The 22,143-nt window shown below is 57.1% G+C and overlaps 2 protein-coding genes across 6 annotated transcripts in view; one reads left to right on the top strand and one right to left on the bottom strand.

The window, feature by feature from the left end:
• The first annotated feature begins 458 nt into the window (after positions 1-458).
• LOC105480544 (BRCA1 associated deubiquitinase 1) lies at positions 459-10,505 on the top strand. Of its 4 annotated transcripts, none has more exons than XM_011739579.3 (17): positions 459-779; positions 878-907; positions 1,014-1,068; positions 2,016-2,148; positions 2,854-2,973; positions 3,465-3,526; positions 3,609-3,751; positions 4,018-4,096; positions 4,549-4,672; positions 5,013-5,160; positions 5,929-6,113; positions 6,637-6,770; positions 7,637-8,115; positions 8,233-8,393; positions 8,658-8,750; positions 8,854-8,926; positions 9,107-10,505. In XM_011739579.3, the coding sequence occupies exons 1-17, from the start codon at positions 743-745 to the stop codon at positions 9,238-9,240; spliced, it is 2,190 nt and encodes a 729-aa protein (XP_011737881.1). In that variant the 5' UTR covers positions 459-742; the 3' UTR covers positions 9,241-10,505. The 4 variants fall into 4 exon arrangements, with proteins under 4 accessions (XP_011737881.1, XP_011737880.1, XP_011737882.1 ...); XM_011739578.3 differs by having other exon boundaries at positions 624-779; positions 8,589-8,750; XM_011739580.3 differs by lacking the exon at positions 8,658-8,750 and having other exon boundaries at positions 624-779; positions 8,792-8,926.
• A 536-nt stretch (positions 10,506-11,041) lies between these two features.
• The window catches only part of LOC105480542 (dynein axonemal heavy chain 1), a 91,444-nt gene continuing 80,342 nt past the window's right edge, over positions 11,042-22,143 (bottom strand). For both annotated transcript variants that reach the window (XM_071091828.1, XM_071091829.1), the window contains 19 exons: positions 21,943-22,068; positions 20,473-20,592; positions 20,199-20,348; positions 19,924-20,084; positions 18,840-19,065; positions 18,504-18,699; positions 18,044-18,195; positions 16,865-17,061; positions 16,463-16,611; positions 16,059-16,213; positions 15,847-15,978; positions 15,003-15,173; positions 14,740-14,919; positions 14,493-14,669; positions 13,667-13,837; positions 13,384-13,514; positions 12,337-12,688; positions 11,761-11,995; positions 11,042-11,201 (listed from right to left, as the gene is read on the bottom strand). In XM_071091828.1, coding sequence (XP_070947929.1) covers positions 11,080-11,201; positions 11,761-11,995; positions 12,337-12,688; positions 13,384-13,514; positions 13,667-13,837; positions 14,493-14,669; positions 14,740-14,919; positions 15,003-15,173; positions 15,847-15,978; positions 16,059-16,213; positions 16,463-16,611; positions 16,865-17,061; positions 18,044-18,195; positions 18,504-18,699; positions 18,840-19,065; positions 19,924-20,084; positions 20,199-20,348; positions 20,473-20,592; positions 21,943-22,068 — 3,303 coding nt within the window. In that variant the 3' untranslated portion in view covers positions 11,042-11,079. The remainder of the gene's footprint in view (positions 11,202-11,760; positions 11,996-12,336; positions 12,689-13,383; positions 13,515-13,666; positions 13,838-14,492; positions 14,670-14,739; positions 14,920-15,002; positions 15,174-15,846; positions 15,979-16,058; positions 16,214-16,462; positions 16,612-16,864; positions 17,062-18,043; positions 18,196-18,503; positions 18,700-18,839; positions 19,066-19,923; positions 20,085-20,198; positions 20,349-20,472; positions 20,593-21,942; positions 22,069-22,143) is intronic.

The following is a 22,143-nucleotide window of genomic DNA, read 5'->3' as shown; positions in this document are numbered from 1 at the left end:
ACGGCCGCGCGCTAACGGCCGCGCGCCCGCCCCGCCCCTCCTTCCGCGCCTCAGGGCCCAGCACCACCCGCCCCCGCCCCTTCCCCTCGCCGCCCCCGCCCCTTCCCCTCGCCGCCCCCGCCCCTTCCCCTCGCCGCCCCCGCCCCTTCCCCTCGCCGCCCCCGCCCCTTCCCCTCGCCGCCCCCGCCCCTTCCCCTCGCCGCCCCCGCCCCTTCCCCTCTCCCGCGCCTAGCCCCGCCCATCCCCTCCTTTTTCCCTAGCCTGCCCCGCCCCTCCTCTCGCACCACCCGCGCCCAGCACTTCCCGGCCCCGCCTTTTCCCTTCGCCCGCCCTCGCCCCTCCTCTCCCTCCACCCGGGCCTAGTACTGCCCGGCCCCGCCCCTTGCCCTCGCCGGTCCCGCCCCTCCTCTCGAGCCTCAGCGCTCAGCATCGCCCGGCCCCCCTCTTCCCCTCGCCCGCCTCGCCCCGCCCCTCCCCTTCGCCTCCGTCCCTCTGCGCGTGCGCGTTCGCCTTCGAGCGCGTGCCCGCGTCTGAAGTCCGGCCGGCGGAAGACGAGCCCAGAGGCGGAGCAGGGCCGTCGCGCCTTAGTGACGTCGTGCCGCCGGCGCGGGCGGGTGACGCGGCTGGGCCCGTTGTCTGTGTGTGGGGCTGAGGGGCCCCGGGGGCAGTGGGGGCTCCCGGTGGGGGCAGCGGTGGGGCGGGAGGGCCTGGACATGGCGCTGAGGGGCCGCCCCGCGGGAAGATGAATAAGGGCTGGCTGGAGCTGGAGAGCGACCCGGGTAAGGAGGGGACCGGGAGGGCCAGGGGCTGGGGAGGCCGGATGGGCCCGGAACGCGCCTGCCTGACCATCACCCCCTCCCCTTGTCGCCCCACCCAGGCCTCTTCACCTTGTTGGTGGAAGATTTCGGTAAGAGCCTCTTCTGCCTGCCTAACCGGGGATGTGGGGGGCCCACCCCTGCGCCCTCACTCACCAGAGTCTGTCCTTCCCTACTGCTTTCCTTTCCTCATCGCAGGTGTCAAAGGGGTGCAAGTGGAGGAGATCTACGACCTTCAGAGCAAATGCCAGGGGTAAGTGGCTGTACACCAGGGCTGCCCCTTACACCCAGAGTGCTGGGGAAGGTCCCAGAGAACAGGCCCCTTAGGGAAGGCAGTGCCAGGAACCCTACGTTATAAAATCTGACATAAAGAAGCAGCCTTGCTCTCTGAGTGCGCGCCTCCTGATCAAACTGATACTTTCTTTTCTCCCAATCTTTCCTTAGCGCTTCCCTTTTTGTAGCGGCCCGCTCCCTACCCCTAACCATCCTTTGGTTCAGCTGCTTTCTTGGCCTTGCAGCAGGAAGACCCAGGGCACACAGTGCCTTTTGTGCGGTTGTGTAATGTATTAATTTCAGTGTGTCCATGTGTGCCTGGCTTTAATCCTGACACAAAGTCATCCTGTATTGATTGGTTGGGGTGACAAGGCCCCTCCTGGGTGCCCACACTTAGGATCTTGTCCCAGTGGGCCTGCAGAATAGAGATGTAGGAGAGTAGCAATAGTAGCAACAGTAACTGAACCAAGAAGTCTGCTTTAATTTCCTGGAACAAAAGAGACTGGTGTAGGTGTTCATTTGCTTTCCTGACTTCATTGGGGCCCACAAGTGAGAATTAGTGCCTCAGTTCCTCATCAGAGTTTTTGTTCTTGTCTTACTTTGTGTTCTTACCCTGTCCCATCCTTGACCCTCAGTTCCAGCTTTTCTTCTCTTACCCTGAACCATAGACTTTATAAGGAGACTGGGTGGACTCCCGGAGCATCACAGCCAGAAGCTTATGCTTAGCTCTGCCTGTGGCAGGCCTTTGGTGTATGAGAGCACAAGGCCACTTCAGACACAGTATTGGGAAGAAGCCAGGGGAGAGGTGGGATCACAGCAAGGACACCTGAGTGATGACGCAGTACAAAGGCTTAGTGGGAGAAATAAGGGAATGCTGATTGCCTTCTCCCCTTTGGCTGATTTGGCTCTGCTTCTTACTTCCCCCAGCCCTGTATATGGATTTATCTTCCTGTTCAAATGGATCGAAGAGCGCCGGTCCCGGCGAAAGGTCTCTACCTTGGTGGATGATACGTCCGTGATTGATGATGATATTGTGAATAACATGTTCTTTGCCCACCAGGTCTGCTGGACTCTGTGCTTTGTTTGGAGGTTGGGATGCTGCCATTTTTTTGCTTGGGAAGTGGAAATGGAGGAAGACAGAAGGAGGAGATAGGCAGATTCTAGGGGCGGTGGCTACAGAAACCCTCGCAGAAGGAACTGAGCTCTAATTCATTAAAGGGAACAGCTTCAGAGTAGGGGAGTGTGTGAGTCCACTCTCTGTGTCCTCAGATACCCAGTGCGTATTTGGTAGGTGCTTGTTAAATAAATAAACATTAGGCAAAGATGGAGCTGAGAATGGGAGTTGTCCAGATATGACTGACCTGCTTTGGATCCCTATTCTTTTTTTTTTTTTTTTTTTTGAGACAGAGTCTCGCTCTGCCGCCCAGGCTGGAGTGCAGTGGCGTGATCTTGGCTCACTGCAAGCTCCGCCTCCCGGGTTCACGCCATTCTCCTGCCTCAGCCTCCTGAGTAGCTGGGACTACAGGCGCCCGCCACCTCGCCCGGCTAGTTTTTTTGTATTTTTTAGTAGAGACGGGGTTTCACTGTGTCAGCCAGGATGGTCTCGATCTCCTGACCTCGTGATCCGCCCGTCTCGGCCTCCCAAAGTGCTGGGATTACAGGCTTGAGCCACCGCGCCTGGCCTGGATCCCCATTCTTGATGTATGTGGGCTTGTGGTTTGCAGTGAGGGGTACTGTGTATGGGTGACTATTCTTGATTTCACAGCTGATACCCAACTCTTGTGCGACTCATGCCTTGCTGAGCGTGCTCCTGAACTGCAGCAACGTGGACCTGGGACCCACCCTGAGTCGCATGAAGGACTTCACCAAGGGCTTCAGCCCTGAGGTAGGCTGCAGTGCCTTCATCCTGGCTCACAGCCAACTGGGCAGATCTGACCCTGAGGGCCACTGGGAATGCTACCACATGATACTGGGTACTATTAGGCTGGGTTTTTTTTTGGTTCTTTTTCAAATGATCATTTATATTACATTAGACTCTTAAATAAATTGTGTAAGGCCATTGTTTTTAGGCACAGTTGTGGGGAAAGGAGACAGGCTTAGGGAAGGAGGAGACTTTCCTTAAGTCACACCATGTCAGAATCTTCTCTGTCAGGACTTTTCCTCTCAGGCCATGTTGCTTCCTAGTATCCACGAATTACCATGCAAGGCCAGCACAGTCCATCTCTTTGGGACTCCAGAGCTCTTTTCTGCCCTGACAAACCTTTTAAGAAAGTTCATCTGGAATGCCTCCAGGCTGCTCTTTGAAGCTTTGCCTTCCAACCATAGTCCTACCTGAGGAGAAATTATTCTGATACAGCCTTATTTTCTTCCCCGTAGAGCAAAGGATATGCGATTGGCAATGCCCCGGAGTTGGCCAAGGCACATAATAGCCATGCCAGGTGTGTGGGAGCTGTGGGAGCTGATGTGGGGTGCGAGTAGGGGGAGTATCATTTTTTGGGTCTTGACTCTGTCCTTCCCCAGGCCCGAGCCACGCCACCTCCCTGAGAAGCAGAATGGCCTTAGTGCAGTGCGGACCATGGAGGCGTTCCACTTTGTCAGCTATGTGCCTATCACAGGCCGGCTGTTTGAGCTGGATGGGCTGAAGGTCTACCCCATTGACCATGGTAGGCACCATGAGCTGGAGGCCCGTTGGGTGTCTCTGCCTACCTCCTAGGGAGCTGGGGCTCAGGGCCCTCTGGTATGTGGGACCCAGTGGCAGGGGTTGTGGGTACCGACACCTGGCCCTGGCTGGGGTTTCACCCTGCACCATATTGCCTGACCAGCTCCTGACTTCCTGGCTCAACTGCTCTCCCGTGTCTTCCTTCCCACTGCTGGCCTGCCCAAACTCAGGGTTTCCTTCTCGCTGATTCCTTGTCTTGGTCTCCACCAGGGCCCTGGGGGGAGGATGAGGAGTGGACAGACAAGGCCCGGCGGGTCATCATGGAGCGTATTGGCCTCGCCACTGCAGGGTAAGGGCCCTGCACCTGCCCTGTTCTACCTTCTGGAGCTGTACCTACTTTGGGAGGGACAGAGAGTATCCAGGTGATTTGTAAATTGCAAGGCCATATGGTGAATCTGGCAAGATCAGGCTTAGATCATGGGCTCTCAACTCCTTGTCCTATTTCCTGCCTGGGCTGCCTGTGGCCTGCTCCTCGTTGGGCTGGGGGAGGGGCAGGCCTTGGTGGAGCCTTAGGCAGCCCAGGTCTGCTAGTTCACTTCCTGATAGGCCCCTCATACAGCTTGTTGGAAGGTACCAGCTCAGGTGCCTGGCGTGTATGGCTAGTCGCTGCCTGCCTGTTGGGGTGGGGCCTATACCTACAGCTGCAGGTGTGACTGCAGGGAGCCCTGCCAGGATATCTGCCTCAACCTGATGGCGGGGCCGGGGCAGGAGCTGCTCTCACGGCTGCGGCTGTGACTGCAGGGAGCCCTACCACGACATCCGCTTCAACCTGATGGCAGTGGTGCCCGATCGCAGGATCAAGTATGAGGCCAGGTTGCATGTGCTGAAGGTGAACCGTCAGACAGTACTAGAGGCTTTGCAGCAGGTAGGTGCCCTTTCTCCCTGGCCCCTGCCCAGCCCAACCCTCCCTGCATTCCTCCTCCCTTCCCCCACAACATTTGTCTCTGATTCCCGAACACACTCTTTTGTAGATCTGGGTTTCAGCTAACCACATCTTTTCTTTGCTCCCTTTATGGGAAAGGTGGGACTTGGAGTGGGGAGGGAGAATAGCTTCTAAAAGGAAGTTTGCATTTGGGTGTTTTATTTCCCTGTAAGTGAATGGGTAGAGCCAAGGCCATTATTCCTTTAGGTCCTCAGCCCTTAGCTGTTCAAGGTAGAAGCCCGGGTCTACCCTTCCTCCTCTGAGCCTTGGATTCTGTTGTTAGCTGATAAGAGTAACACAGCCGGAGCTGATTCAGACCCACAAGTCTCAAGAGTCACAGCTGCCTGAGGAGTCCAAGTCAGCCAGCAACAAGTCCCCGCTGGTGCTGGAAGCAAACAGGGCCCCTGCAGCCACTGAGGGCACCCACACAGGTACTAGGGGGTTTGGGACCTCGTGTGGGCCTCAGAGCCACCCCCTGATGTCTGACCTGGGAGGCCTAAGCCGGGCAAGTCTTTTTCTGGGGATGTCCTTGGGCAGTGTTCTTCCCCTGGCAGAAGGTAGAGGGAGAGCAGTCCTTTCCTAAAGAAAGGCACCTGTAGGCCGGGCGCGGTGGCTCAAGCCTGTAATCCCAGCACTTTGGGAGGCCGAGATGGGCGGATCACGAGGTCGAGAGATCGAGACCATCCTGGCTAACATGGTGAAACCCCATCTCTACTAAAAAATACAAAAAACTAGCCGGGCGAGGTGGCGGGCGCCTGTAGTCCCAGCTACTCGGGAGGCTGAGGCAGGAGAATGGCGTAAACCCAGGAGGTAGAGCTTGCAGTGAGCTGAGATCCGGCCACTGCACTCCAGCCTGGGTGACAGAGCGAGACTCCGTCTCAAAAAAAAAAGAAAAAAGAAAAAAAAAAGGCACCTGTAAAGGGCTGCTATTACCACAGGCCCCTGGGCCCTTCTGTGTAATGTACACTCCCTTTCTAGTTTTCTCTAGAGGCATTTTTTTTTCTGCCTCTTTTTTTTTTCCATCTCATTCTTTTCCCTGTCTCATTGCGGGATCATGACTTAGAGCTTGCTGACTTCCATTCCACCGGCTGGCTCGGCTGTTCTTCCCTGGGAAGTGCTGTTCCACAGGGCTGGGGAGACCGTGAGCTTTTCTTGGAGATCCTACTGGAGGTCCTGCCTGTGTTCTTGCCCTGTCTCAGATGGTGCAGAGGAGGCGGCTGGTTCATGCACACAAGCCCCATCCCATAGCCCTCCCAGCAAACCCAAGCTGGTGGTGAAGCCTCCAGGCAGTAGCCTCAACGGTGTTCCCCCCAACCCCACTCCCATTGTCCAGCGGCTGCCAGCCTTTCTAGACAATCACAACTATGCCAAGTCCCCCATGCAGGTAAGCTGGGAGCACCCTTGCAGGATTCTCTACTTGATTCTCTTGAGAGGCTGCAACAGGCAATTTCCCCATGTGGTTCCTTGGTGTTCACCCTTGGCATGGCTGGGTCAAGCTGCCTGGGCCTGGGATGCCAGATTCCTCTGCCTGATACAAAAAGGCCTCACAACAGCAGGGGCTTAGGGAGGCAGGGAGAATTCCTTTGAATTTAATCTACTTACGTGACTGTGGGATTAAATGTTTAGGTCACGTTCCTTGGTACAACTTTATGGGTTGGGTTTTACTGGCAAAATAAAGGCTTGTGTTTCAGGGCACTCTGTTTCTCTTAGAACCCCTCCGTGGGTTTCTATGCAGTGTAAGTGGGTGGCAGCCACCCCACAAGCCAAGGACAGGCCGTGGAACACCTGGAGGGGTTCCGCTGACTCAGTCTGGAAAACCATGTTTGGCTTTCTCTCTGGCTGTGAGTGTCTAGGCTCAGCCTGGGCTGAGCAGTGCTTGTTTGTAACTGCCCTGGTCTTTGTCCCAGGAGGAAGAAGACCTGGCGGCCGGTGTGGGCCGCAGCCGAGTTCCAGTCCGCCCACCCCAGCAGTACTCAGATGATGAGGATGACTATGAGGATGACGAGGAGGATGACGTGCAGAATACCAACTCTGCCATTAGGTCAGCCCCAGCTTTCTTTTTTTTTTTTTTTTTTTTTTTGAGACAGAGTCTTGCTCTGTCGCCCAGGCTGGGGTGCAGTGGCCGGATCTCAGCTCACTGCAAGCTCCGCCTCCCGGGTTTAGACCATTCTCCTGCCTCAGCCTCCCGAGTAGCTGGGACTACAGGCGCCCGCCACCTCGCCCGGCTAGTTTTTTGTATTTTTTAGTAGAGACGGGGTTTCACCGTGTTAGCCAGGATGGTCTCGATCTCCTGACCTCGTGATCCGCCCGTCTCGGCCTCCCAAAGTGCTGGGATTACAGGCTTGAGCCACCGCGCCCGGCCAAGCCCCAGCTTTCTAAGGCTACCAGGCTCTGGGTGCTTCAGATCTCATTCTGAATATCTCAGTCTGTGTCTGAGAATGCCCTGCAGCAGATAATGTTGAGCACCTGCAAAATTTGGGGCCCTGGGGGAGGCTGGCACGATGGGGCTGACCCCAAGTGTCCAGGAAGTTTTTGGTGGACTGGGGGGTAAGCATATAAGCATAGATCATGTCCTGTTGGAAGTGGCCTTTTAGCCAGGCCTTGAAGGATTGGTTGCAGGGATGGAGATGTGGGTGGTGGGGAGGCAGCTTTGCTGGAACACAGGGCATTGGCAAAAGGCCAGGAGTGAGATGGCTGGAATAGAGGAAGTGTCTTTTGAGGACACTTGGCTGCAGCTGACAGAACTTGATGCCAGGCTTAGCAAGGCTAGTTCAAGCTGCTTAGACCAAGTATAAGGAGTTTTAGGGTCAGCCCCTGGAGGTCAGGATGTGTTTAAGCCATTCTGGGTACTGCTGGGTATGGTCACCTGGCCCGTTCCCTTGCTTCACATCTTCTCCGGCCCCACAGGTATAAGCGGAAGGGAACAGGGAAGCCAGGGGCATTGAGCGGTTCTGCTGATGGGCAACTGTCAGTGCTGCAGCCCAACACCATCAACGTCTTGGCTGAGAAGCTCAAAGAGTCCCAGAAGGACCTGTCAATTCCTCTGTCCATCAAGACTAGCAGCGGGGCTGGGAGTCCGGCTGTGGCAGTGCCCACACACTCGCAGCCCTCGCCCACCCCCAGCAATGAGAGTACGGACACGGCCTCTGAGATCGGCAGTGCTTTCAACTCGCCACTGCGCTCGCCCATCCGCTCGGCCAACCCGACGCGGCCCTCCAGCCCTGTCACCTCCCACATCTCCAAGGTGCTTTTTGGAGAGGATGACAGCCTGCTGCGTGTTGACTGCATACGCTACAACCGTGCTGTCCGTGATCTGGGTCCTGTCATCAGCACAGGCCTGCTGCACCTGGCTGAGGATGGGGTGCTGAGTCCCCTGGCGCTGACAGGTGGGCCTTGGACTGGCTCACTGGCCACTTGGTGCACCCAGGAGGGAGAAGGGAAGTGGCCAAGTGACCACAAAGTGTCCTGCACTCTAATGATTTTCTTGTGACCTCTCTTCCCAGAGGGTGGGAAGGGTTCCTCGCCCTCCATCAGACCAATCCAAGGCAGCCAGGGGTCCAGCAGCCCAGTGGAGAAGGAGGTCGTGGAAGCCACGGACAGCAGAGAGAAGACAGGGCTGGTGAGGCCTGGCGAGCCCTCGAGTGGGGAGAAGTACTCACCCAAGGTGAGCCTCCTTTGTGGCTTTCTCCTTTAATCCTGGAGGAGGGTAGGGCCTGAGCTCCTCCTGCCCGGGTGCCAAGTTCTTGATGGGAACTTTGGTGTGAAGATTGGCTGGAGCCATGTGCCAGGAAGACTTTCTGGGTTGGGTGGTGGCAGGGGCCTCTGTAGGCATGGACTCGCTGCTCATCCTTGCCTCTAGCTGCCTATTGCTCGTGGGGCTTTGTTGCTGGCCAGCCCCCATCAGAGGTGCAATGCTGGGTTTTGGCAGGAGCTGCTGGCACTGCTAAAGTGTGTGGAGGCTGAGATTGCAAACTATGAGGCGTGCCTCAAGGAAGAGGTAGAGAAGAGGAAGAAGTTCAAGGTGGGTGATCTCTCCAGTTGCCTGATCTGGCCTCTCCCAAGGTCTGCGGTGGCTGCTCTGGCAAGATTGGCTCCAGTGCTCTCAGCCTTCTCCTCTCCTACAGATTGATGACCAGAGAAGGACCCACAACTACGATGAGTTCATCTGCACCTTTATCTCCATGCTGGCTCAGGAAGGTGAGGCGATGTGCTGCTGGCTTAACTGGAATGCCCTGCTGAGGGCCATGTCCTTCAGCTTCCCTCCCCTGGCCTCTCCTGAGGCTTGAGCAGACCTTGGGGCACAGGGAGGGCCATGAGAGCCTTAGCTCCTGGCCTGAGGCAGCCAGCACCTGCTCAAGGGTCTCTGCCTCTCCACAGGCATGCTGGCCAACCTAGTGGAGCAGAACATCTCCGTGCGGCGGCGCCAAGGGGTCAGCATCGGCCGGCTCCACAAGCAGCGGAAGCCTGACCGACGGAAACGCTCTCGCCCCTATAAGGCCAAGCGCCAGTGAGGACTGCTGGCCCCGACTCTGCAGCCCACTCTTGCCGTGTGGCCCTCACCAGGGTCCTTCCCTGCCCCACTTCCCCTTTTCCAAGTATTACTGAATAGTCCCAGCCAGAGTGTCCAGGCCCTGGGAATGGGAGGAACCAGGCCACATTCCTTCCATCGTGCCCTGAGGCCTGCCACAGGGCAGATCAGCCCCATAGTGCTCAGGAGGCAGCATCTGGAGTTGGGGCACAGCCAGGTACTGCAGCTTCCTCCACAGCCGGCTGTGGAGCAGCAGGACCTGGCCCTTCTGCCTGGGCAGCGGAATATATATTTTACCTATCAGAGACATCTATTTTTCTGGGCTCCAACCCAGCATGCCACCATAGGTTCCTACCTGACTATGCTTTCTCTCCTAGGAGCTGTCCTGGTGGGCCCAGGTCCTTATATCATGCCAGGGTCCCAACTACAGGGTCCCAGCTGGGGGCCTGGGTGGGCCTTGGGCCCTGCTGCTCTAGCCCCAGCCACCAGCCTGTCCCTGTCGTAAGGAAGCCAGGCCTTCTCTCTTCGTTCCTCTTAGGAGAGTGCCAAACTCAGGGACCCAGCACTGGGCTGGGTTGGGAGTAGGGTGTCCCAGTGGGGTTGGGGTGAGCAGGCTGCTGGGATCCCATGGCCTGAGCAGAGCATGTGGGAACTGTTTCGTGGCCTGTGAACTGTCTTCCTTGTTCTAGCCAGGCTGTTCAAGACTGCTCTCCACAGCAAGGTTCTGGGGCTCTTCGCCTTCAGTGTTGTGGCCCTAGATATGGGCCTAAATTGGGCTCTAGGTCTCTGTCCCTGGAGCTTGGGGCTCAGAGGAGCCTCTGTCCAGCCCCTCAGTATTACCATGTCTCCCTCTTAGGGGTAGCAGAGACAGGGTTGCTTATAGGAAGCTGGCACCCTCAGCTCTCCCTGCTACTCCAGCTTCCTCAGCTTCTGCAAGGCACTCAGGGTGGGGACAGCAGGATCAAGACAACCAGTTGGAGCCCCTGTGTTCCAGAGGGCCTGATGCCAAGGGGTAATGGGCCCAGCAGTGCCTCTGGAGTCCAGGCCCCAACACAGCCCCATGGCCTCTGCCAGATGGTTTTGAAAAAGGTGATCCAAGCAGGCCCCTTTATCTGTACATAGTGACTGAGTGGGGGGTGCCGGCAAGTGTGGCAGCTGCCTCTGGGCTGAGCACAGCCTGACCCCTCTAGCCCCTGTAAATACTGGATCAATGAATAAAACTCTCCTAAGAATCTCCTGAGAAATGAACCCTCCTGTGGTTGCTGGCCTGAGATGTGGAGGCTGGGCTATGTGTGTGTGGTGGGAGGGGGGCCTTACTAGACCTCGTGTGCTCAGGGCCCTGGGACCAGAAAGGTAAAAGTATATGATCTTTGAGCGTCCAACTGTCTTGGGCCAGAGATCCTTGGGATCCTAGGCCTGGGATTTGGACCTGAGCTGAGGAGGGCTTCAGGTGGACTGTAGACAGGGTGTACTTTCTGGGGGGAGGGCCATGGCTTTCACCAAATCTGTGGCTTTGCAACCTGGAGAGGTGCTGGGACTCTGGGTCAAAGAGGCAGGGCTGCCTCTAATCTTGCCTGGTGTGTTCTCCCTGGGAGGGCGCTGGGCATCTCTTCCTTGTTGCGTTTGGACAGGTAAAGCAGGTCAAAGCTGCCACCTCTGTCCCGCTCTCCTCTGCCAACTGCATCATCTGCTGAGGCTGCTGCAGCCCCTCACTACCCCACTGGCAATGAATCCTGCAGAGGGGTCCTCATGCAAGCAGCTAAGGCACAGCTGGACTGCTTAGAAAATTCAGCTTTAATGGCCTCAGCCCTTCTGTCTCAGTCTAGTAGTCCAGGGCACAGATGAGGGCCACACCACGCTTTATCCAGTGTCGCTGGGGCTGATGGGTGGGGATCTCCACAGCAATGACATAGTTGGTGGAGTGTCCTGTGGTTGATAGTGTTCCTGGAATGGGCAAGGAGGGGGACGGGTTAGGTCATGCCCTATTACTACTAGAGCAGGGATAGCGTAGGGGCAGGGCAGTGGGCAGGCTAAGCTGAGGACAGGGAGGGGGCCCTGATCCAAGAGGAAGCCTGCCTGGTGAGGGGGTCTGGCCAGGGTTCAAGCCTGCCCAGGGTTACTGTATTGGGGACTGAAGATAGGGATGGCAGAGTTGATGCCACTTTTCATTCTCCAATGGACCCAGTCCAGACAAGCTCCTGCTCTGGGCCTCAGTTACCCCTCTGAACTCCCAATGACAGGCTGGGGCTTGTAGGCTCTTGGGGCCCAAGGTGGGCCTGCTGAGGGAGGCATGTAGGATAGGAGCTCAGGGGTGCTCCCCACAGCCAGATGGCAGGCCTTGGGCATTAACCTGCCTGCTGCTTGCTGGCCTGGCCCAAATCTCTGTTGTCCTTCCTTGTTCAGCTAACCTGGATCAGTCTGACTGGCTTGGGCTGGGCCGGGCTGGGTTAGTCCTGGGTACCCCCCCCGCCCATAGTGTAGGCTCCCACCCCAGGCCTCATACCAGCACGAGTCAGTGTCTTGTAGATGGGGCACAGGTAAAAGTCCTGGTCCTGAGCCATGCGGTTGGGTGTTGGCAAGAGCCAGATAACGGCCATCTCTGTGTACAGCTCCTTGGGCTGAGACTCGGCCAGCTGGAAGGCCTCTGGATCCCAGCGGGCACCTTCCAGGAATAATCCATGGATATAGCACCCTACTTGGGGTCTTTGTGTTAACTCCGATGGTGTCTCAAGCATCACCTGTGGGTAGACACAGACACACCCCCCACACACAACAATACCCAGAATCTGGGTTAGGAGGCACAAAACTCCCTTCTGAGCTCTGCCTAATGCTGCCTGCCTGCCCATCATCATGTACCTACCACGTTAGCCCACGGCCTGTGGTCTGTGCCCTGCCTCTGTGGATTTCTGATGGACCCAGGCCAGACCCGTTCCTGGGACTCATGGCCTCTTCTGGCTTGGGTCTTTCCATGCCCTGGCTTAGGGAACCCCCAACTGCCAACCAACCGTGGCCTCAGAGCCTCTCCTCCTTGGGCTGTACCCTAGCCTGTCACCTGACCCGGCCCTGGCTGTGCCCAGACCTTGAAATCAAAGGAGATGGTGTCGATGGAGATGACAAATTTGCGGGCAAAATTCTGCAGAGTGCCTGTTAAGAAAGCCTGGGGGAAGAAGAAGCCACTGATCCAGAAGACAGCTGGGATGCCACCTTGGATCCAGGCCTGCAGGAAGTCCAGGCGTTGCAGCAGGTCCATGACCCATGAGGACAGAGGCTTGAGCGATGGGTAGGCCTTGGCACTCCAGAGCTGAGGCACAGTATTGTTGTACAGGCTGGCAGCCATCAGCTCCAGCTGCGAGGACATCACCACCAGCCCCTTGAGTGCCTTGAGTAGGTCTTGCAGTGTCTGTGTGATCACCCGCAGCAGCCGATTGTACCTGTGAGGCCAGTGGCAAGAGAATAGGTAGTGGGCTGGGGTCGCGTGGCAGTAGCTCAAGGCCCCAGCTCAAGGCCACAGACTGAAAAGTAGCGTGGCCCCAGCTCAAGGCCACAGACTGAAAAGCAATGGCAAAATACAGAGACTAAGAGCAGAGAACTGGGTCAGGTGGCCTGGGTACAAATCCCAGCTCTGGCCCTTAGCAAATGTGTGAACTTGGACTGGGATAGCTTACTGAATATTTTGGGGGCACAGTTTACTCGTCTACAAAATGTGAATAATAAAAATATGGCTGAGTTGGCCAGGCACGGTGGCTAACGCCTATAATCCCAGCACTTTGGGAGGCTGAGGCAGGTGGATCATGAGGTCAGGAGATGGAGACCATCCTGGCCAACATGGTGAAACCCCGTCTCTATTAAAATACAAAAATTAGCTGGGTGTGGTGGTGCACGCCTGTAGTCCCAGCTGCTCAGGAGGCTGAGGCAGGAGAATCGCTTGAACCCGGGAGGTGGAGGTTTCAGTGAACTGAGATCACACCACTGCTGGCAACAGACAGAGACTCTGTCTCAACAACAAACATGGCTGAGTTAGAGGTGTAGCACTTGGCATGGCACCCGGCCCATAGTAACTCCTGTTGTTATTTCTCTACAGTCCAGTGGCCGCTGACTTGGGGCGGGGGTGTGGCGAGGTGATTACCTAATGACCTCTTGTACTAGCACTGTGTTCATTGATTCCTCATACAGCACTGGGTACTTGGCCATCACCCATTGCAAGTTGATAGGCTCAGGCACCTTGAGCAGAATGTTTTGGGTGACGTCCTCCACTATCTGCAGGGGCAAAGGAACACGGGGGTCAAGGCTGGCCCCCCTTATCCCCTGTGTGATTCCACATACACAGAGCTCCTTCCCACAGGGGAGTGGGCAGGATGGTGGAGCCCAGCCCGTCCAGCCCTTGGGCCCCTTCCTCTGACACCACCCACCTCCTCCCGGCCCCGGCCGCCTGCAGAAGATGATTTGGGTTGCAGCTGGATGATGGTGCCCAGGAGAGCGAACGTCTCGTTCTGGGCAAAGGTGATGTTGGCATTGTCATGCAGGCCAAAGATCTCAGGCATATCATTGAGTGGGAGGCTCTTGATGTAGGAGAGGTAGCCCTAGGAGGGAGGAGGCCAACATGGAAGCCCCTGGCTTGCTCCACCCCAGCCTTCAGAGTTACCCTCCAATGGAGCACATCCCCACTTGTCATATCCCCACTTGTCACTCCTGCTTATAACCCTTATGCATGTCCCTGCCTTCGGACTCCAGGCCTCTGAGGCACTGTGTGGCATGGCCCTTGCTTCCCTCCCAGCCCCCTTGTTACTGCCATCCATTCCCTGCCCCTCTATTCAGTGGCCCAAATTTGTCAGGCTCCTTCCTGCCACAGGCCTTTTGCACTGATGACCCACACAACCCAGCCCTGGCTCATGGCTTCTCCCCACACATCTTAGGGGAAGCGTCATTTCTGTGGCAGCCCTCCCTGACTGTGGAGTCTGAGCCTTGTTACCATCTTGGAGGAGCTGCCCCAAGCCTCCACTGAGTAATTCTACCCAGGAAGTGGCTGACCAGGAGTTCACTCACAGAGGCGAACCCCATTGGGCAGGGACTGACTCCCTTGCCAAGGCTGTCTTCGTGGGATGGATTGATTGATGAAAAGAACGCTGATGGAGGGTGGGGGCTGCGTCTCCTCCCACCCAGCACCAAGGTGCTCATGGTACCCTAGAACCCCAGCCTAGCAGGCCCCTCCTGTGTAGCCCTTTGGGCTGGACTCACGTGGAGGTCATAGGTGGGTGGGATCTGGTGGTAGATGCCCGAGGCACTGTAGCTGTGCTCAGGGGAGAGCACGTCAGGGTTGTAGAAGTCCTCCAGGATGTTCATGATGCAGCGCCGGTCCCAGTCATCAGTGACACGGCCCCCGTAATTGATCTCCCCTGCCGTGTACTTGAGGACCTATGGGGTGGGTGGGTGAGGGCTCCCCTAAGTGCCCAGTCCCCCAAGTCCCAGTCTGCCCCAGGCCCACCTTGTAGGGGATGTCATCATATTCGTCCAGGAACATCTTGAGCTGGCTGATGCAGATGCGCAGGTCTCCGTCTGTGAACTCATAGGGGATGTTGAAGCCCAGGGGCCCAAACTTACGGCGCTCCAGGGCATTCCCATGGAACAAGCACAGAGACAGCAACAGAGACTTGAACTCCATCACCTGGGGGAGGTGGGAGGCAGCGGAGGTGAGGAGCCGGGACAGGGGCCAGGTATGATGGGCCTGTGTGCCCAAGTGTGCCTCACCTTGTGGCAGGAGTTGAGGAAGTCTTCACTAAGGCTATTGTAGGACTTCAGCAGGTTGGCCTTGACACCGCGTGGCGGCTCAATGGTCATCTTGGAGCCGTTCTGCAGGATGGACACTGGGAACTTGTTGCTGGGCAGGCTGGTGAGCCAGAGGCGGAAGTCCCTGTGTACCTGATGGCCATGGCTCCACGTGAGCATTGAGATCCATGCCTGGTGGCCATCCTGACACCAGGCTGCCTCCTGCTCAGGGACCCTGAGGTGGGTCAGACGCGGCTGCACAGACAACTGGTTAAAAATTGGGCTTTTGGCTGGGCGCAGTGGCTCACGTGTGTAATCCCAGCACTTTGGGAGGCCAAGACAGGCGAATCACTAGGTCAGGAGTTCGAGAACAGCCTGGCTAACATGGTGAAACCCTGTCTCCACTAAAAATACAAAAAATTAGCTGGACGTAGTGGTGGGCGCCTGTAATCCTAGCTACTCAGGAGGCTGAGGCAGAAGAATCACTTGAACCTGGGAGGTGAAGGTTGCAGTGAACCGAGATCGCACCACTGCACTCCAGCCCTGGTGACAGAGTGAGACTCCATCTAAAAAAAGAAAAAGGGGCTTTGGCAAGTCCCAGGTCACAGTCTGTGCTGGGTGTCCCTGGGCAAGTCACATCACCACTTGTACAGGTAACTGGGGGTGGGGGTGGATTGAGAGGATTAAGGACGTCAATGCGTGGCACATGTCAGTTGCCGAGCACATGCGGCAGAGTGCTTTGCATGATTCTCTTATTTCTGCCTCGTTAGTCCCTGATGGATGCAGAGGAGGCCCCAGTGGGCCTGTGATGGGCAGGGCAACACACCTTGTCGGGGTTGATGTGCTCAATGAGGCGTTCTAGGGCTGGCATCCAGCTTGGTGCCAGGTGGCAGTTCTGGAAGAAGACCCACTTGCCCCTCTCTATGGAGCTGCGCATCATGGCTTCTGCCCGAGGGCCCTGCAGGGGCAGGAGCACTGAGCAGGGGGGCAGCTAGCCCATCCCCCAGCCCACTCCCTTCCTCCCTGCCTAGCCCTGACCTGCCCCTGGCCCAGGGAGATGGCAGAGAGCTTTTTGGAGAACTTCATTTCTTCGGCAAACTTGTAGAGGTCGGCAGCAGGGTCTGTGCCGGGTGACAGCACAAAGATGAGGGGCGTGGTGGAGTTGGAGTCTTTGAACACCACTGACAGGTTGGCTGTCTGCAAGGGCAGGGGGAGATGCTGAGACCACCTGGGGCTGCAGAGCGATCAGGGCAAGGGAGGGGGATCTGGGGTTCTCAGAGTGGTCCCCAGTGACTTCCTGGTGGGGGCTGGAACCTCTCAGAGCCTTTAGGGAGCAAGCAGGGGTCCTGGCCTGGCCAAGTAGTCTATCCAGATGCAGCCAGGGCCCTAGGACCCAGGGCGGGGACGAGCTCAAGGTGCCACTCCTGCCAGGGTGCCAGCACTTGCCTGGGGCTCAATGAAGCGTGGTTCCAGGTTGGTGGCCACAAAGTCCTGCATGGCGTTGGTAACCTTATCCCCGCGCAGGCAGCGGAGGACTAGCAGCTTCTGGAACTGGTCTAGGTACTTGTCCCAGATGCCAGGCAAAGGCTCCCTGCAATAGTAGCCCACACCTCCCTGAGAGCCAGCCTGTTGGAAGGAGGTTGGTGGCCCTAGGGATTCGGCTGGCTGGACAGCTGGGGAGAGTGGGCTATCCCAGGGATACAGCACTGGGGGCACAGAGGAGATGTGGCCACAGCTGCTGGGCAACCCTGGGTGGCCCCCTAGAGAAGGCTCTCAGACAAGACTTTCCTAGGGACTCGTCCCCTCAATGGGCTCATCCTGCCATATTCTGGGGTCCAGCTAACCGGTGGGGCTCAAGGCTGTCGAAGATGACCCGGAATTCTGAGAGGTGCTTCACGAAGTCGGAAGAGAAGGAGGAAAAGTTTGGCAGGTTCGAGAGTGCTAGGATGTCTCGCCAGGCCCGGTCTGACAGCCAGTCCGGTGCTGGATTCTCAGTCATGATCTGGATGGAGCCCCCGGACAGGAGGTAGTGCCACTCACTCTGGCAGGGGACAGGAGGAGGCTCATGCTCAGGCCCTCAGCTCCTTCTGCTCTGGGCACCCCCACCCAGTAGTGTCTCTCCAACCACCCTCACCTGGAGAAACTGAGTCTCCCTTGGGGGTGGTAGTCAAACAGGTCTGGGTTAGTGTTCCCACCCTGCCTTTTCCTGACTGTGTGCCTTTAGGACAAGAGATGTGACTTCTCTGGGCCTCTGCCTTCTCATTTGGGAGTAGAAAGAATCAGAAGGTTGACTGCTTCCCAGGCCAGAGTCCTGTGCCAGGCATGCAGTTAGGGCTCTGGCAGTGGTGGCTGTCACTCTCACTGTCTCGGCAGGGCTTTCCACTGCACCACGAAATGCGTGGGGCTTCATGAGAGTGTGAGTTCCTGGCCAAGCAGGTGTGGGAGGCTCAGGACAGTCTGTCCCTGGGGACAGTCTTCGTGCTCACCAGCACACTCAAGGCTCGAGAAGGCCTGTGCTCACAGCATTGGCCTTCTTGAACCTTGAGCCATTGGTTGGAGCACAATTAACCCAGGGTCTTCTGGCTGTTTTTATTTATTTATTTATTTTGAGACAGAGTCTTGCTCTGTCTTCTAGGCTGGAGTGCAGTGGCACGATCTCAGCCCACTGCAACCTCCACCTTCTGGGTTCAAGCGATCCTCCTGCCTCAGCCTCCTGAGTAGCTGGGATTACAGGCATGCACCACCACACTCAGCTAATTTTTGTATTTTTAGTAGAGACCAGGGTGGTCTTGAACTCCTGGCCTCAAGTGATACACCTACCTAAGTCTCCCAAAGTGCTGGGATTGCAGGTGTGAGTCACCGTGCCCAGCCCTGGCTGTTTTAAATCAAGGAATTGTGTTTCCTCTGCCCCTTTGCTCTTGTGGCGCCCTCATGCCTGGCTTTCCCTTTCCTTCCAGCCTATTCTCAGGCCCTGCCACAGGGCCACCCCTCAGGCAGTCTGTCCTTGGCATCTCTGCCAGCACCTGGTTGATTTTGCCTTCGTTCATCATGATGCGAACACACAGCAGGAAGGCAAACATCAGCTTGTGCTTCTCAAAGAGACTGCGGCAGACGTTGCTGTAGAGGCTGTAGGTCAGGTAGCGGTTGATGTTGGAGATGCGCTTCTTCAGGTTGTCTGTGGAGTGGAGAAGTGATGGCAGCGCAGAGAGGTGAGAGGAAGGAAGAGCCCCGGCGTCCAGCCCAGCCTAGCCAGTCTCCCCAGCAGCCATAGGGGCAGCCTGGGCTTCCCCTTGGGCACTTGGTGTTCCCAGTGAAGGGGCTCTGAGGAGGGTAGGAGTGCTGTGTGCATTCTTATGTATTGTGAGTCTAAGAGGAGAGTGTATGCCAGTGAACACAGTTGTGAGTCTGTGTGTGCCCCACAGTGGAAATGTGTCCACATGGGTCATATCTGTGCAGGGTGGGAGCCTGGCATGCCGGTGCTACCTGCTCTCTCTGAATTGGCGATGCCCGAGAGGAAGATGTTGAGAAACCACTCGAGGGAGTACTGGTACATGGGGTCCACGTTGGCCAGGTCAGACACACAGAAGAAGAGGATCTGGGTGCGGACAGCCACGGGTATGTACTCCATGCGTGTCAGGTCGATGTCCTTCTCCGTCTGCTCTGCAATCCTGACCTTGGCCTGTGGGTGCAGTGGGTGGGGGGAGGGGTCAAAGAGCAGAAGGCAGAGGGTTTGGGGGGCAGGCCTAGGGCAGACAGGGAGAAGTGGGGGGCAGGCCCGGGGCACGCCCAGGGCAGGTAGGGGGGCAGGCAGCGGCTGACCTGGATCTCAGCAGCTTTCATCTTGGAGGCTTCCAGCACCTTGATGAGTTCCATGTCATCTACAGGGTTGCCCTCGGAAGAGCTGAGCCGGTACAGGATCTGGTCCTCAATGTCCTTCAGCTCCTGGCGCATCTTGGCATTACTGATAATCAGCTGGTTCTTGGCCTCCTCCAGGTCGGGTCGCTCCTCTGCCACTACCTGGCCCAGTAGCTGGTCCTCTAGGCCACTGCCGGGGGGAGGGGACACCAAGTCTGTACTACCTGGTGGGCGCCAGAGGGCCAGCTGTGAACCTGCTCACTTATCCACCTGTGCTTCTAGGGCTCCAAGAGCCTAGCATCCTTGCCAGTGTTGTCCTAGGAGGCCTAGCCTCCATCTCAGGCTTCAGGGCTAGTGCAGAGCCTGCCTTCAAAGATACCAGTTCTCAGTGAGACCTTGCGGGGCAGCCTGTAATCCTAGAAGGGGCTGAGCAGTTGGATGTGTGAATGGCTGGGGTCTCAGGACAATACCTCCTTGGCAGGAGGGGCTGTGATACCCGGAGCAAGCCTTCAGGGTGTTTTTGCCCCCTGCTTTGTGGAGAGGTTCACACTGACCACTGAAATGGAGGCCTTAGCACAAAGCAGGCCTGTGGGCTGTGGGCTGTGTGTGGATGGCCCGTGAAAACCACAGTGCCTGGGCTTGTGACAGCAAAGGTAAGAAGCAGGGTATTTGGGTTCAGGGAGCCAGAGTGTGCCCGACTCAGGGCTCTGGGGCAGCTCTGAGGATGAGGGCACAGGGCCTGGTGAGGGCTCAGCAGGAGAGAAGGGGTCCCTGAAGGAGGTGAGGCTGGTGCTAGACACAGAGGCTGGGGACCTTGGCCAGGGATCTGATGAGGTGGGGATGAAGGTTCTTAGGTGGAAACAGTGGTGGGTAGGAGGAGCTGGTGGAAGGGCTAGAAAGGCTTGCAATGTGAGTGCCTGGGGGGAAACTGGTGGAGACTTTGAGTGGGGGAAAGTCCCACTGACTCCCGACCTGGGGGTGGGAGAGGGGCAGCTGGGCAGGCAGAGTCAGAGCTGATGCTTGCGGGTTCCCAGGGGTGGGGGCTTACCTGGGCGACAGGGTGAAGTTGATAAGGGTGAGTTTGGTAGAGATCTCGGGCGTGTAGTGTGGGTTGGGCAGCTTGGTGGTGATGTACATCCTGAAGTCCTCATGGTAGGGGATCACCGTGTCCCCCAGCTTCAGCACCGTGTTTCCCTGCTGCTTGTACGTCTGTGGCAGGTGGGACTGGTGGGTACTATGGCCTAAGCATCACCAGTGGGGCAGGGGGAGGGGACTGCCCTGTCCAGGCCTACAGCCACCCTGCCATCACCACTGAAGACTCACCTGCTTGAGCAGCACAGGCTCCAGGGCCGGGTCCAGCTCCTCGCCCACGTTCTCCAGAAGACATGGTTTTCCAAAGCGGATGGCGTTCTCCATGCTGCGCAGGAAGTCACGGTCACTCAACTTGAACACGTCTAGCCCATTGTCCTTCTCCTGTAAGGAAAGGGTGAAAGAAGAGGTTGCAGGGACTGACAGCCAGCCTGAGGCTCTGCTGCTCACCATTACCCTTGCTATGCCTGGCTGGGGTGGGGTGGTGGTGCCTGGTGGGTGGGCTCACCATGTTCTTGATCCATTTGTTGGCCTGGCTCTGAGGGTCAATGAAGTGGGTCCAGCGCTGGGAAAACTGGTTGATGACCCCATTCTCCACCGAAAGTGTGTCGTTGGGGAGGCCAGCGATCTGTGGAGAGCCAGGCACTGGACTAGGTCAGGGCTTTCCTGCAAGCAGGGTCACTGGGGGCATCAGCATCTCCCAGCCTCATGCTTTGGCTATGGACTTCCCTCTCCTTACTGCATCCCCTTGGAGGTTGCGGGCAGGTAACAATGTGGGCAAGGCCTCACCCCAGGACTCTTGCCTCTCCCCCGCTCCTGGGCTGGATACCTAACCATGGCACAGCCCCTGAGAAAGCACAGGCCCAAGGACACTGATGGCCCCAGATGGACAGAGAAATCCACAGACAGAAATGCCCTCCTTCGCTGTGCCTTTCTGTCCTCTTGCCTACTGAGTGCTCGCTTGGTGAGACCATCTTCATGGAGCCCATACCCCACTGACCCTCTTGACCTCTGCCTACGCCTGGCCTCTGCCTATGGCCTCTTGGTTCCCTCTCTTTGCCAACTCTCCCTGCCCTTCGGAGTCTTGCTCAGACACTTCCTTTAGGAAACCTTTTCTTTTCTTTTTTGGCAATGGCAAGATCTTGGCTCACTGGAGCCTCCACCTCCTGGGTTCAGGTGATCCTCCCATCTCAGTCTCCCCAGTAGCTGGGACTACAGGCATGTACCACCATGCCTGGCTAATTTTTGAATTTTTAGTAGAGACAGGGTTTTGCCATGTTGCCCAGACTAGTCTCGAACTTCTGGGCTCAAGCAATCCACCTGCCTTGGCCTCCCAAAGTGCTGGGATTACACTGCATCCGACCAGACAACCCTTCTAAATCCGACTGTGGATGCTGCTTCTCAACCTCCACCCAACCCATTTTTTTTTTTTTTTTTTTTTTTTTTTTTTTTTTTTTTTTGAGACAGAGTCTCGCTCTGTCACTCAGGCTGGAGTGAAGTGGCACAATCTTTGCTCACTGCAACCTCCACCTCTTGGGTTCAAGCCAATTCTCCTGCCTCAGCCTCCCGAGTAGCTGGGATTATAGGCTTGTGCCCCCACACCTGGCTAATTTTTATATTTTTAGTAGAGACGGGTTTTCACCGTGTTGGCCAAGCTGGTCTCGAACTCCTCACCTCAGGTGATCCACCTACCTTGGCCTCCCAAAATGCTGGGATTACAAGCGTGAGCCACCATGCCCGGCCCATCACACTCTTAAAAGTACCCCTAATCCCTCTCCCCACATTTAGCTGTGCCACACTCAGTCCAGCTTTCTTCTCCTCTCCTACCCACCACCCTCTTGCTGGACAGGAGGGTTCAGCAGAGGCAGCTCCGAGCCAGGCCCTGGAAAGCAGGGTAGGAAGGAGGCAGAAGGCTCCTGGCCCAGCCTGGACCACACCACAGGCCCTGCCTGGGCATTCCTGCCCCTGGGGTGGGCACCTGCCACGAGCGGATCTTCACAGGGTTCCCCAGCGTCCCGATTAGCGTGGGCTCGGAGGTGTGTGGGACGTTGTGGCTCCTGAGCTGCTTGACCCAGCTGTCGTAGAGCACTGTGCGGTACTGGCCCTGGGGAGATGCCAGACTCAGGACCACTCCACCATGACACCCACAGAGACCTCCCAACTCCCACTAAGCCACAGT

The sequence above is a fragment of the Macaca nemestrina genome, chromosome 2, assembly GCF_043159975.1.
Source record: "Macaca nemestrina isolate mMacNem1 chromosome 2, mMacNem.hap1, whole genome shotgun sequence".
Classification (NCBI taxonomy): domain Eukaryota; kingdom Metazoa; phylum Chordata; class Mammalia; order Primates; family Cercopithecidae; genus Macaca; species Macaca nemestrina.
Note: the sequence above shows the minus strand (reverse complement) of the source record. Positions and strands in the feature narration are given on the sequence as shown.

Excerpts from the sequence above, each read along its gene's own strand:
- LOC105480544 (XM_011739578.3), top strand. The coding sequence starts at position 743 with ATGAATAAGGGCTGGCTGGAGCTGGAGAGCGACCCGG. Across the intron at positions 908-1,013 it reads CTTGTTGGTGGAAGATTTCG|GTGTCAAAGGGGTGCAAGTG; the intron begins GTAAGAGCCTCT and ends TCCTCATCGCAG. Across the intron at positions 8,927-9,106 it reads CTCCATGCTGGCTCAGGAAG|GCATGCTGGCCAACCTAGTG; the intron begins GTGAGGCGATGT and ends GCCTCTCCACAG.